A 14,125-nucleotide genomic window follows, 5' to 3' on the forward strand; every position below is an offset into this window, starting at 1 on the left:
GACGATTACCCCATTAATTTGAGCGAGGATGAAAGATTCGTGGATGAGGAACGTTAGAGTGAAGAACTAGAGGCAGTGCAGGACGTATCTTTTTTCGCTCTGACCGTAACTTAGGTACAAGCTGGCTCATTGGCCCACACTCTCTCCTTTTTCTATTGTGGATCACGGATTTGTATTTTAAACCACCTCGGATACTATATCCTCTTGAAAATGAGAGTCGAGAACGCAAAATGGACATTCACAGTGACTTTTATCTCCACGACAATACATCGGTGACACACTTAGCTACTGAGCTAACGTGATAGCATCGTTCTCAAATGCAGTTAGAAACAAAATAAATAAATCCCTGACTGGAAGGATAGACCGAAGATCAACAATACTATTAAACCATGGACATGTAACTACACGGTTAATAATTCTCAGCCTGGCAAAGCTTAACAATGCTTTTGCTAACGACGCTGAAGCTAACTTAGCAACCGGACCTCACAGAGCTATGATAAAAACATTAGCGCTCCACCTATGCCAGCCAGCCCTCATTTGCTCCTCAACACCCGTGCTCACCTGCGTTCCAGCGATCGACGGCGCGACGAAGGGGGGGTTGGCGGCTAGCATCGGCTAGGCGTCTGCTATCCAAGTAAGTAGTCCTTGTTGTGTTGCTACAGCCAGCCGCTAATACACCGATCCCACCTACAGCTTTCTTCTTTGCAGCCTCCATTGTTCATTAAACAAATTGCAAAAGATTCACCAACACAGATGTCCAGAATACTGTGGAATTATGAAATGAAAACAGAGCTTTTTGTATTGGATTCTACGGCTCCGAATACTTCCCTTGCCCTCGTGACGTCACGCGCATACGTCAGCATAATAAAACGTTTTCAAGCGGAAGTGTGGCGGGAAATTTAAAATGTCACTTTATAAGTTAACCGGCCGTATTGGCATGTGTTGCAATATTAAGATTTCATCATTGATATATAAACTATCAGACTGCGTGGTCGCTAGTAGTGGCTTTCAGTAGGCCTTTAAATGTACCTTTAAAAAAAAAGAAGCAACGGCTTAAAAATAAATATCATCCAGCCCAAGAAATTTGGTTCCCATACTGAATTGTTCATTAAAATAACATTTAATACATTAACTAACAATAAAAAACATAATATTCATTTATTACAACTGAAAGACAGGAGTTGGATAAGTCATAAGTCAACATTGCACTTGTTTTGGCCGCTGGTGCTCATGAATGCGGTTTGAAATATAATAACGTAGACTGACCTCCGACCTGAGCAGACAGGAGCTGAGGCCTCATGCAAGGAACGTGTCCATGGATCTGTGTGGTCTTTTATCAAGACGTCACAGCTTGAACCCGGAGTGAAGAGAGACCACTCCTGCAGTCAGGTTGTGGTACTGCACACAGAAGAAGCCTGCATCCTCCATCATCTCTTTGAACTCATCCTGCAGGGGAGGAAAAAAACGGCATGGTTGTGGTTAAGTGTCTGATGCAGTTTGCCTTCTTGGCCACTCGGGGGCAGCAGAAGCAATTCTCAAACTCCTTTCCAAGTAGCACCATAATAGCCAAAATAAAAAATACAGTAGTGTAATACGCCTAAGTATTCATTAAAAACAAGGCACAGGTCTTACTTAAGAAGTATATTTAACATTTTTGTCCACCGTAACTTTAGACACAGTTTGAATAGTAACACTGTGTTTGAATATAGGAAAATAAAACACTGTACTTAAATCAAGTGATTCTTTGGCGTACTAGATGGAGCTCGCATACCACAGTTTGAGAATCACTGATCTAGACTCCATCCAGCCATCCATTTTCTACCGCTTGTCCCTTTCGGGGTGGCGGGGGGGTGCTGGAGCCTATCTCAGCTGCATTCGGGCAGAAGGCGGGGTACACCCTGGACAAGTCGCCACCTCATCACAGGGCCAACACAGATAGACAGACAACATTCACACTCACATTCACACACTAGGGACCAATTTAGTGTTGCCAATCAACCTATCCCCAGGTGCATGTCTTTGGAGGTGGGAGGAGCCTATCCCCAGGTGCACGTCTTTGGAGGTGGGAGGGGCCTATCCCCAGGTGCATGTCTTTGGAGGCGGGAGGAAGCCGGAGGGAACCCACGCAGTCACGGGGAGAACATGCAAACTCCACACAGAAATATCCCCAGCCCGGGATAGAACTCAGGATCTTCGTATTGTGAGGCACAAACGCACTAACCCCTGTTCCACCGTGCTGCCCTGATCTAGACTCAAGCGTGTAAATTTCCTCTCACCTGGGCAGGAAACTTGCGGATGCTTTCTACTAAGTACTGGTAGGACTTCCAGTCTCCAGCAATCACTTCTCCTAAAACTGGGATGACCTGGAAGCTGTAAGCATCATAAAGCCTAAAAAAAGAAAAAACAAACAGTTGAGCTCTTAATTAACTCCAAACCCAAACAAAACACTCGAACTCGACACTTAACAGAAATTAAAAACCCCATCTCCAATATAACCTTAACCAACCCAACTAAAACCGTAACCCTAAACCTAGGTTGCTGAGCAGAGTGGTGGGTATATAATGTATTGAAGCCGCACTAATACTACGTTCCATAGTGGCGCCATCTGCTGGATTAAAGAAGAAACTACAATTGACCTGCAGATATCATAGTTTATTTTTTATGAGACAAACAACTGTGCAGAAAGTCATACAAAAAGGTGCGACTGTGGTCAGTGAGCCAAACAGTAAACAGGAAATAAACCTTATTTGGCCCAACAGTAGTACCTCAACTTACAAGCTTAATTGGTTCTGTGACGGAGCTCTTAACTCAAAACACTTCGTATCTAATTCCAGCTTCTTCTCCGTCAAACACATCAGCAGCTTTTCCATACTTTAACGGTTTAACGTCCGCCATTTAGACATTATTTTCACAATATCGACTGGTGTGGTGTTACTTAGACAGTGTTTCCCAGAACCTGCCAAGATACCTGTGGCGGTGTGGGCGTGGCTATGGGCGTGGTCACCATGACATCATCGAGTAATTTGCATAATTTACTACAACGATATGATTTTCTCTAAAAAGGCTCAAAAAAATGTATACTTACTAATTAATAATAACAGTTTTGTTTTAAACGTCCATCCATCCATCCATTTTACAATATAATTACAACACTTTATGTACATATTTATATACAGATTTGAACAATAAGTTATTCACTGAAATATATTTATTGATTGTGGTTCTTACAAAAAATATATCTTGTAAAAATATAAAAGCTAAAATGTCTCTTAAAGCTCTGCCCCTTTAATTAGTGCATACTAAATAATTTAACTTTAGCCTACTACTACAACCATATTATTTACCAGCAACATAAAGTGAAACAGAGGCAGAGGTGTCCTGCCACAGTCAGTAACAAATAAACAGAAAACAGTAGTGGTGGTAGATAGACACAAAGCTTCATCAAACATCTGAACCACTGAACAAAGAGCTCCAAAAATCTTGATCCTACACTTCTCTTTTGTAAAGTAAATCTGAACAGCCTATATGGGCATCTACATCAACTATATGATTTGCCTGAGAAGCTGGACAGGACAAAAAATAAATAAATAAATAAATTATTTTGTGGCGGGCCGCCACAAATAAATGAATGTGTGGGAAACACTGCTTAGATCAGCATGAAGACTAGCAGTGCATTGCTCACATTGTTTCACCAAGTCCACCCCTCGCTTGGTCATGTTTTTGATGATTTCTTTCTTTACTTTAATTCATATTCTCCACTTATTCTTCACACTCACTTTCTTCTTTCCCACGCTTGGAAAAACAAAGTTATGTCCATCTTTCACTACAAGCCAATGCCAGCAAGTAAGACCGGATGTTTGGATTGGATCTCAGGGGGTTCACTCTGACATTTCTTACGCCATTTTGCTTGCAACTTAAAGCACAAAAATTAGTCGAGACAGCTCTTATCTCAAAACTCTTAGGTTGAGGTACGACTGTATAAGACAGTCCTGGGCAAATTAAGGCCCGTTAAGCTTTTCAATCTGGCCAATTTTTAGATCTTTAAGATGGAAAGTATAGCTGCCATTATGATGTGCAGTGATGTTTTCTAATGACCGTAAGTCTTCAACTATACAAAGTATTTAAATTAGAGATGTCCGATAATGGCATTTTGCCGATATCCCGATATATACAGTGGTGGAATTAACACATTATTATGCCTAATTTAGTTGTGATGCCCCGCTGGATGCATTAAACAATGTAACAAGGTTTTCCAAGAATAAATCAACTCAAGTTATGGGGGGAAAAAAATGCCAACATGGCACTGCCATATTTATTATTGAAGTCACAAAGTGCATTATTTTTTTTAACATGCCTCAAAACAGCAGCTTGGAATTTGGGACATGCTCTCCATGAGAGAGCATGAGGAGGTTGAGGTGGGCGGGGTTTTTTGGGGTAGCGGGGGGGTGTATATTGTAGCGTCCCGGAAGAGTTAGTGCTGCAAGGGGTTCTGGGTATTTGTTCTGTTGTGTTTATGTTGTGTTACGGTGCGGATGTTCTCCCCAAAATGTGTTTGTCATTCTTGTTTGGTGTGGGTTCACAGTGTGGCGCATATTTGTAACAGTGTTAAAGTTGTTTATACGGCTACCCTCAGTGTGACCTGTATGGCTGTTGACCATTCACTTGTGTGTGTGAAAAGCCGTAGATATTATGTGACTGGGCCGGCACGCAAAGGCAGTGCCTTTAAGGTTTATTGGCGCTCTGTACTTCTCCCTACGTCCGTGTACACAGCGGCCTTTTAAAAAGTCATACATTTTACTTTTTGATAATTTCCGATATTACATTTTAAAGCGTTTATCGGCCGATAATATCGGCAGTCCGATATTATCATCTCTAATTTCAATGGTTGGAATCTGCGCTTTTGCATGATATACTAGTTACTATGGTAATCTAATTAGTTACTATGGTAATCTAAGTCACAGCAGCTCAGACGAGGCACCAAGCAGTGTGGGTGGGGAGCGTTTCCACAGAGTGTTTCCAGAGCGGCCAGCCTGAAATGCGGGTGTCAGGGACAGACGCGGAAGGAGATTTTTACAACAAAGTTGTAAAGCTTAGTGATACATCAGATATATCAGATAGTAGGTGTTTGGTTTTTTTACCCTTCGCTTTCATATTTCGCTGTGTTTGTTGCATTTCGCTCGATTGTAAAATATGTGGATGGAGAGGGGTTGTGATGTTCATATGTTGTCAATATTCAGTGTTTTATCCTTCATAGTTAATATCGTAAATCCCACATTCTTTATTTTCATGTACATTCTGGCTGTCTCATTCAGTAAAAAAAATTCAAATTCCATTCCATTTTTTAAGGCGGTCTGTCATAACATTTTTAGCATTCAATCAGTCATTATTGTGAGGTTTTGTATTAGTGTTCCTAAACATAGATATACCGGACCCCAGACACATTTTTTTCTCTAAATTTGGCCCTCCCGAGTCAAAATAATTGCCCAGGCCTGGTACAGTATAAGATTCACATCATCCCAAAACTTTTTCTCAACTCCACTTAGATTGACAATGGCGACAAAAGCTGACTCCGACTTCTTTCAGTAAGATCTGTCACTCATACGCCCAAAAAAAGGGCTTCCTAAAAAAACACAGTCTGGTTCTTCAATGTCAAGCAACACAGTAGTAGTATTGGTCACGTGTTTTTTTGTTTTTGTATTAAATTGACACATTAAGGCAGGGAAGGACAAATATCACATCTCTGATCAACAGTAAAAGTAGAGGCACATATTTGGAAAAACTGCTTAAAAATAGTACCAATAAGTAGGGATGATGTTCGAAACCGGTTCTCCCGGTTGTTCGATAAAAAAAGAACCGATTATATGGACTCAAATCCATTTTTGAGAACCGGTTCCCGTTATCGAGGCCACTATAGTAAAGAAAAAGAGTTGGTTCTTTATTCGAATCCCTGGGAACGAATCCCGTGATGTCCCACAGGGCATTTCCTGTGGGACATCACAGGAAATGACGTAGCTCAGTCATTAGGCGGCAGATACAGAAAGCGACAAAAATAATGGACCGGAAAAAACGCCTAAAGGCATGGCTTCATTTTACAAAAAAATACGACGAGGAAACGGCAATATGCAATTATTGCCAGGCTTCGCTCTCATGTAAGGGGAGCAGTACAACAAACATGTTGAAACATGTTCAGGCCGCACATAACCTGAACGTTCGAGAACCGTGTCGTGTCTTCGACACGTGGAGAAGCAGCGACAGAGATGACGGAGCACGCCCCTCTTCCTGTGCTTCAACCTGCAGCCCCAGTTCCGGTGATAGTACCGGTGAGTAACTAACGTTAACTGTTGCCGGTTAATATCCATATCTGCTCACTTGTAGCCTTTAGGCTAAAATAAGGTTACCTCTTATGTCAACCAGGACTGCAGAATTGTTGATTGAGAGACTGTGGCGTTCTTAGTGTCATAGTGTGTGTAGTTAGTATGTTCCAATAGCAGCAGAAGTGCACTTTTTGGAGAGCTGTATTATTTTCAGTTTTTTGCCCAAGGGACTGATTTTATTTAACACTATATTATTATTTATACACCTACAGTGATCACAGAGACAGGTTGTTTTTGTGTTACTGTATATATTTGTTTTTTTGAAAAATCCCACTTAATATACTTTGGGTAACAATAGTCAATATTTATTTGATTTGATTTTTTTAGGGGGGTAACAACAGTCAATATTTTTTTATTTATTTGATTTTTTTCTTATAAAATAAAAGTGAGCTTTTGTTAAACCAAATATTGTGTGTTTTTTTCCATATACAACAACCTATCTGGATTCTATAAGAGAATCGATAAGGAATCGGTTCGATAAGAGGATTCAATAATGGGCTCGAACTCGATAATTTCTTATCAAACATCATCCCTACCAATAAGGCAAAAAATACTACTCAATTCCAGTAAGGCCAGTCAAAATGTCATGGATACAGTTCTTATGTTCAGTGAAATATCGATGCAGACCTATAACCAGCAGATGGCGCCACCTGACTACACTACCATCTAATAAGAGTAACAATGCTCACTTTTGATGGGATTATTTCAACCAAATGCATTTTTGTGGTATCACCTCATCAAGGCTCCATGTTGGTGCGATACTTACTTTGCCAATACAGGATTTGTTACTTTGCTGAACTCCAAGCACATGAACCTTCCGCCGGGCTTCAGGACACGCAGCGCCTCCTGCAGGGCCTGAACAGGGCATGTCGTTCATTATGTATTCCTCGTTACCGCGGCGACGCTGAAGCCTCTTACCTTCTCTATGTGGGTGACGTTACGGATGCCAAAGGCGACGGTGTAAATGTCAAACTGGTTGTCGTCAAACGGCAGCTCCTCTGCGTCCCCCACCACCCACGACAGACCTTACACACACATATACACACACACATAAAAACACACAAACACAACTACTCCACTGCTGGCACACAAGCCAAATCCGGACCATGGATGGCAACAGACGGACCAATATAGTTCAGGACTAGAATTTTTGCAGTAATTCCTGAAAAAGTGCTTCTAAAACCGTGCTGTCTCCGCTCGGGATGGTCTCCTGCTGGCCCCACGATGGACTGGACTCTCACTATTATGTTAGATCCACTATGGACTGGACTCTCACTATTATGTTAGATCCACTATGGACTGGACTCTCACTATTATGTTAGATCCACTATGGACTGGACTCTCACTATTATGTTAGAGCCACTATGGACTGGACTCTCACACTATTATTTTAGATCCACTATGGACTAGACTCGCACTATTATGTTAGAGCCACTATGGACTAGACTCGCACTATTATGTTAGATCCACTATGGACGGGACTCTCACAATATTATGTTAGATCCACTATGGACTGGACTCTCACACTATTATTTTAGATCCCCTATGGACTGGACCCTCACTACTATGTTAGATCCACTATGGACTGGACTCTCACTATTATGTTAGATCCACTATGGACTGGACTCTCACTATTATGCTAGATCCACTATGGACTAAACTCTCACTATTATGTTAGATCCACTATGGACTAGACTCTCACTATTATGTTAGATCCACTATGGACTGGACCCTCACTATTATGTTAGAGCCACTATGGACTGGACTCTCACTATTATGTTAGATCCACTATGGACTGGACTCTCACTATTATGTTAGATCCACTATGGACTAGACTCTCACTATTATGTTAGATCCACTATGGACTAGACTCTCACTATTATGTTAGATCCACTATGGACTGGACTCTCACTATTATGTTAGATCCACTATGGACTGGACTCTCACTATTATGTTAGATCCACTATGGACTAGACTCTCACTATTATGTTAGATCCACTATGGACTGGACTCTCACACTATTATGTTAGATCCACTATGGACTGGACTCTTACACTATTATGTTAGATCCACTATGGACTGGACTCTCACACTATTATGTTAGATCCACTATGGACTGGACTCTCACTATTATGTTAGATCCACTATGGACCGGACTCTTACACTATTATGTTAGATCCACTATGGACTGGACTCTCACACTATTATGTTAGATCCACTATGGACTGGACTCTTACACTATTATGTTAGATCCACTATGGACCGGACTCTTACACTATTATGTTAGATCCACTATGGACTGGACTCTCACACTATTATGTTAGATCCACTATGGACTGGACTCTCACTATTATGTTAGAGCCACTATGGACTGGACTCTCACTATTATGTTAGATCCACTATGGACTGGACTCTCACTATTATGTTAGAGCCACTATGGACTGGACTCTCACTATTATGTTAGATCCACTATGGACTGGACTCTCACACTATTATGTTAGATCCACTATGGACTGGACTCTCACTATTATGTTAGATCCACTATGGACTGGACTCTCACTATTATGTTAGAGCCACTATGGACTGGACTCTCACTATTATGTTAGATCCACTATGGACTGGACTCTCACACTATTATGTTAGATCCACTATGGACTGGACTCTCACTATTATGTTAGATCCACTATGGACTGGACTCTCACTATTATGTTAGATCCACTATGGACTGGACTCTCACTATTATGTTAGATCCACTATGGACTGGACTCTCACTATTATGCTAGATCCACTATGGACTAAACTCTCACTATTATGTTAGATCCACTATGGACTAGACTCTCACTATTATGTTAGATCCACTATGGACTGGACCCTCACTATTATGTTAGATCCACTATGGACTGGACTCTCACTATTATGTTAGATCCACTATGGACTGGACTCTCACTATTATGTTAGATCCACTATGGACTAGACTCTCACTATTATGTTAGATCCACTATGGACTAGACTCTCACTATTATGTTAGATCCACTATGGACTGGACTCTCACTATTATGTTAGATCCACTATGGACTGGACTCTCACTATTATGTTAGATCCACTATGGACTAGACTCTCACTATTATGTTAGATCCACTATGGACTGGACTCTCACACTATTATGTTAGATCCACTATGGACTGGACTCTTACACTATTATGTTAGATCCACTATGGACTGGACTCTCACACTATTATGTTAGATCCACTATGGACTGGACTCTCACTATTATGTTAGATCCACTATGGACCGGACTCTTACACTATTATGTTAGATCCACTATGGACTGGACTCTTACACTATTATGTTAGATCCACTATGGACTGGACTCTTACACTATTATGTTAGATCCACTATGGACCGGACTCTTACACTATTATGTTAGATCCACTATGGACTGGACTCTCACACTATTATGTTAGATCCACTATGGACTGGACTCTCACTATTATGTTAGAGCCACTATGGACTGGACTCTCACTATTATGTTAGATCCACTATGGACTGGACTCTCACTATTATGTTAGAGCCACTATGGACTGGACTCTCACTATTATGTTAGATCCACTATGGACTGGACTCTCACACTATTATGTTAGATCCACTATGGACTGGACTCTCACTATTATGTTAGAGCCACTATGGACTGGACTCTCACTATTATGTTAGATCCACTATGGACTGGACTCTCACATTATTATGTTAGATCCACTATGGACTGGACTCTCACTATTATGTTAGATCCACTATGGACTGGACTCTCACACTATTATGTTAGAGCCACTATGGACTGGACTCTCACTATTATGTTAGATCCACAATGGACTGGACTCTCACACTATTATGTTAGAGCCACTATGGACTGGACTCTGACACTATTATGTTAGATCCACTATGGACTGGACTCTCACTATTATGTTAGATCCACTATGGACTGGACTCTCACACTATTATGTTAGATCCACTATGGACTGGAATCTCACACTATTATGTTAGATCCACTATGGACTGGACTCTCACTATTATGTTAGATCCACTATGGACTGGACTCTCACACTATTATGTTAGATCCACTATGGACTGGACTCTCACTATTATGTTAGATCCACTATGGACTGGACTCTCACTATTATGTTAGATCCACTATGGACTGGACTCTCCCTATTATGTTAGATCCACTATGGGGGGGTCACCCACATATGCGGTCCTCTCCAAGGTTTTTTAGAGTCATTCACATCGACGTCCCACCGGGTTGTGAGTTTTTCCTTGCCCTTATGTGGGCTTTGAACCGAGGATGTCGTTGTGGCTTGTGCAGCCCTTTGAGACACTTGTGATTTAGGGCTATATAAATAAACATTGATTGATTGATTGATTGATTGATTGATTGAAATGCTCACCAGCACTGACGCCCATGTTGTCGGCTTTCTCCTTGCCCACTTTCAGCATCTCCTTGTTTATGTCGCAGACCACCGCCCTGCATTCCGCCTCCACCACCTCCCCGTCTTCCTGTCCGGAGTAGTTGTCCGAGATGTCCTGCCACGACGGCGACTGCGTGGTGCGCGCCAGCCGCCTCGTCTGACGCTCCTTCTGTGATTGGACGTAGTCCAGGAAACGCAATGCGATGTCACCTTGCACGCCAAAAGAGGACACGGCTTTAGGTACAGAAGAGTCAGACAAGGTCCATGTGTTGAGGTACAACTTGTGCACCTGTCCCGCCCGCCACATCCAGCAGGCGCGTCCCAGGCTGAGGGTGCATGACGTGCAGCAGCGCGTCTTTCCACAGTCGATGAATCCCCAGACTCATGGCGTCATTCATGATGTCATACTTCTGGGCCACATTCTCAAACACCCCATACACTGAACAGAAAACATCCTCAGTACATGTCCTGGATTTACCTTCTTGCATTCATTGTCATGCAACAGCATCTGAAGCTTTGATGGTCATTTTTATGCCTCAATTGTTTTGAAACCATATCTTTCTCAAGGCACTTTTTTTTTATTGTGTCTATCATTCACATTCATAATGTGGGACAAGCACCCTTGTTTTTTATGCATTTTAAATAAAAAAGTCAGCTAATAATCTCTTGCTGGCCCAACTATGGACTGGACTCTCACACTATTATGTTAGATCCACTATGGACTGGACTCTCACTATTATGTTAGATCCACTATGGACTGGACTCTCACACTATTATGTTAGATCCACTATGGACTGGACTCTCACACTATTATGTTAGATCCACTATGGACTGGACTCTCACTATTATGTTAGATCCACTATGGTCTGGACTCTCACTATTATGTTAGATCCACTATGGACTGGACTCGCACACTATTATGTTAGATCCACTATGGACTGGACTCTCACTATTATGTTAGATCCACTATGGACTGGACTATCACTATTATGTTAGATCCACTATGGGCTGGACTCTCACACTATTATGTTAGATCCACTATGGACTGGACTCTCACTATTATGTTAGCTCCACTATGGACTGGACTCTCACACTATTATGTTAGATCCACTATGGACTGGACTCTCACTATTATGTTAGATCCACTATGGACTGGACTATCACTATTATGATGGATCCACTATGGGCTGGACTCTCACACTATTATGTTAGATCCACTATGGACTGGACTCTCACACTATTATGTTAGATCCACTATGGACTGGACTCTCACACTATTATGTTAGATCCACTATGGACTGGACTCTCACTATTATGTTAGAGCCACTATGGACTGGACTCTCACTATTATGTTAAATCCACTATGGACTGGACTCTCACACTATTATGTTAGATCCACTATGGACTGGACTCTCACTATTATGTTAGATACATTATGGACTGGACTCTCACACTATTATGTTAGATCCACTATGGACTGGACTCTCACTATTATGTTAGACCCATTATGGACTGGACTATCACTATTATGTTAGATCCACTATGGACTGGACTCTCACTATTATGTTAGATCCACTATGGACTGGACTCTCACTATTATGTTAGATCCACTATGGACTGGACTCTCACACTATTATGTTAGATCCACTATGGACTGGACTCTCACACTATTATGTTAGATCCACTATGGACTGGACTCTCACACTATTATGTTAGATCCACTATGGACTGGACTCTCACTATTATGTTAGATACATTATGGACTGGACTCTCACACTATTATGTTAGATCCACTATGGACTGGACTCTCACTATTATGTTAGACCCATTATGGACTGGACTATCACTATTATGTTAGATCCACTATGGACTGGACTCTCACTATTATGTTAGATCCACTATGTACTGGACTCTCACTATTATGTTAGATCCACTATGGACTGGACTCTCACACTATTATGTTAGATCCACTATGGACTGGACTCTCACACTATTATGTTAGATCCACTATGGACTGGACTCTCACACTATTATGTTAGATCCACTATGGACTGGACTCTCACACTATTATGTTAGATCCACTATGGACTGGACTCTCACACTATTATGTTAGATCCACTATGGACTAGACTCTCACTATTATGTTAGATCCACTATGGACTGGACTCTCACACTATTATGTTAGATCCATATATATATTTGGATGTATTTGTTTGTTTGTACTTCATGAAGTTTTGAACTTGTTTTTTGTTTGTTTTCATTATATTTGGATGTATTTGTTTGGTTTGTATGCTTGTGTCTGTTTTTTTTTATTTGTTTTGTATCATCCCGTGATGTGTATATTACTTTTTTTGTTCGGTTTGTACTTCATGAAGTTTTGCACTTGTTGTGTTTTTTGTTTGTTTTCATTATATTTGGATGCATTTGTTTGGTTTGTATGCTCATGAATTGGGCTATCCATGAATTAAGACTACTTTTATGTTGAAGGGCGCAGGAAATATAACATTTTCTTCATCCTGTTCCTTCTCAAGCATAGGTGTGTAAATATGTGTTTTGTTGCTAAACTTTAATTGTCTGTTCAGCAAAAATCCACATCAATGAAGGAGATAAATAAAAAAATTAAAAATAAATAAATAAAAATAAAATACAAAGTTTACAAGATACATTTTCAGCCTATAAATATGAGTTTATTCATCCAGAGAGGTTGTTTACACCGATGAAGAAACATTTATGCGCTTTAGTTTGAAAAAAAGTTCGTACCTTTCTTTGCCTTTTCCTCTTCCGGGACGCTCTCGAAACCGAAATGAGTGTTTTTCTCTCCGGTTTCTTGGCTAAAACGACGACAGGACGGCGGCGTCCAACACCGACCTGACAGCCGGGAGAACGCGGCCGCGGGGACGCCGCAGTCTGCGGGAGAAAGACGGACGACCCTCCGGACGAGCCTTCTCAAGTAGACCGCCATCTTGACACAGCATCAGGGAGTGTGCGACGCTCTGACGTCACCGGCTGGCGACAATCAGGTCCAATATCCTTTTTTTAAAAAAAATATAAATAAATAAAACTTTTTAAAATGACTTGTAAGAATAAACACATAGCTAAATGTGTTAGTTTTGGCATTCAGTTAACGTATTCATATGTTTTAAAATTTATTGGGATTAAATAGCAAAAATATAAAAATGATGAAACAGGAAGCAGAAACAAAATAATACAAATATCCAACTTTATGAGGATGACATACATATCGACATTTGAGAATTAATTAATCAAAAATACACATCTTTTAGAAAGGGG

At 40.9% G+C, this 14,125-nt stretch overlaps 1 protein-coding gene across 1 annotated transcript; it reads right to left on the reverse strand.

The window, feature by feature from the left end:
• Window positions 1-1,141: 1,141 nt before the first annotated feature.
• On the reverse strand, window positions 1,142-13,832 carry coq5 (coenzyme Q5, methyltransferase). Its single transcript, XM_062023998.1, has 7 exons — window positions 13,595-13,832; window positions 11,124-11,273; window positions 10,814-11,044; window positions 7,293-7,399; window positions 7,141-7,229; window positions 2,277-2,388; window positions 1,142-1,446 (listed from the first exon to the last, which is right to left on the reverse strand). The coding sequence occupies exons 1-7, from the start codon at window positions 13,794-13,796 to the stop codon at window positions 1,345-1,347; spliced, it is 993 nt and encodes a 330-aa protein (XP_061879982.1). The 5' UTR covers window positions 13,797-13,832; the 3' UTR covers window positions 1,142-1,344.
• Window positions 13,833-14,125: the final 293 nt, after the last annotated feature.

Source organism: Entelurus aequoreus, linkage group LG17, assembly GCF_033978785.1.
Source record: "Entelurus aequoreus isolate RoL-2023_Sb linkage group LG17, RoL_Eaeq_v1.1, whole genome shotgun sequence".
Taxonomy (NCBI): Eukaryota; Metazoa; Chordata; class Actinopteri; order Syngnathiformes; family Syngnathidae; genus Entelurus; species Entelurus aequoreus.

Excerpts from the sequence above, each read along its gene's own strand:
- coq5 (XM_062023998.1), bottom strand. The coding sequence starts at position 13,796 with ATGGCGGTCTACTTGAGAAGGCTCGTCCGGAGGGTCGTCCGTCTTTCT. Across the intron at positions 11,274-13,594 it reads AGAGGAAAAGGCAAAGAAAG|TGTATGGGGTGTTTGAGAAT; the intron begins GTACGAACTTTT and ends TTTTCTGTTCAG. Across the intron at positions 11,045-11,123 it reads GGATGTGGCGGGCGGGACAG|GTGACATCGCATTGCGTTTC; the intron begins GTGCACAAGTTG and ends TTGGCGTGCAAG.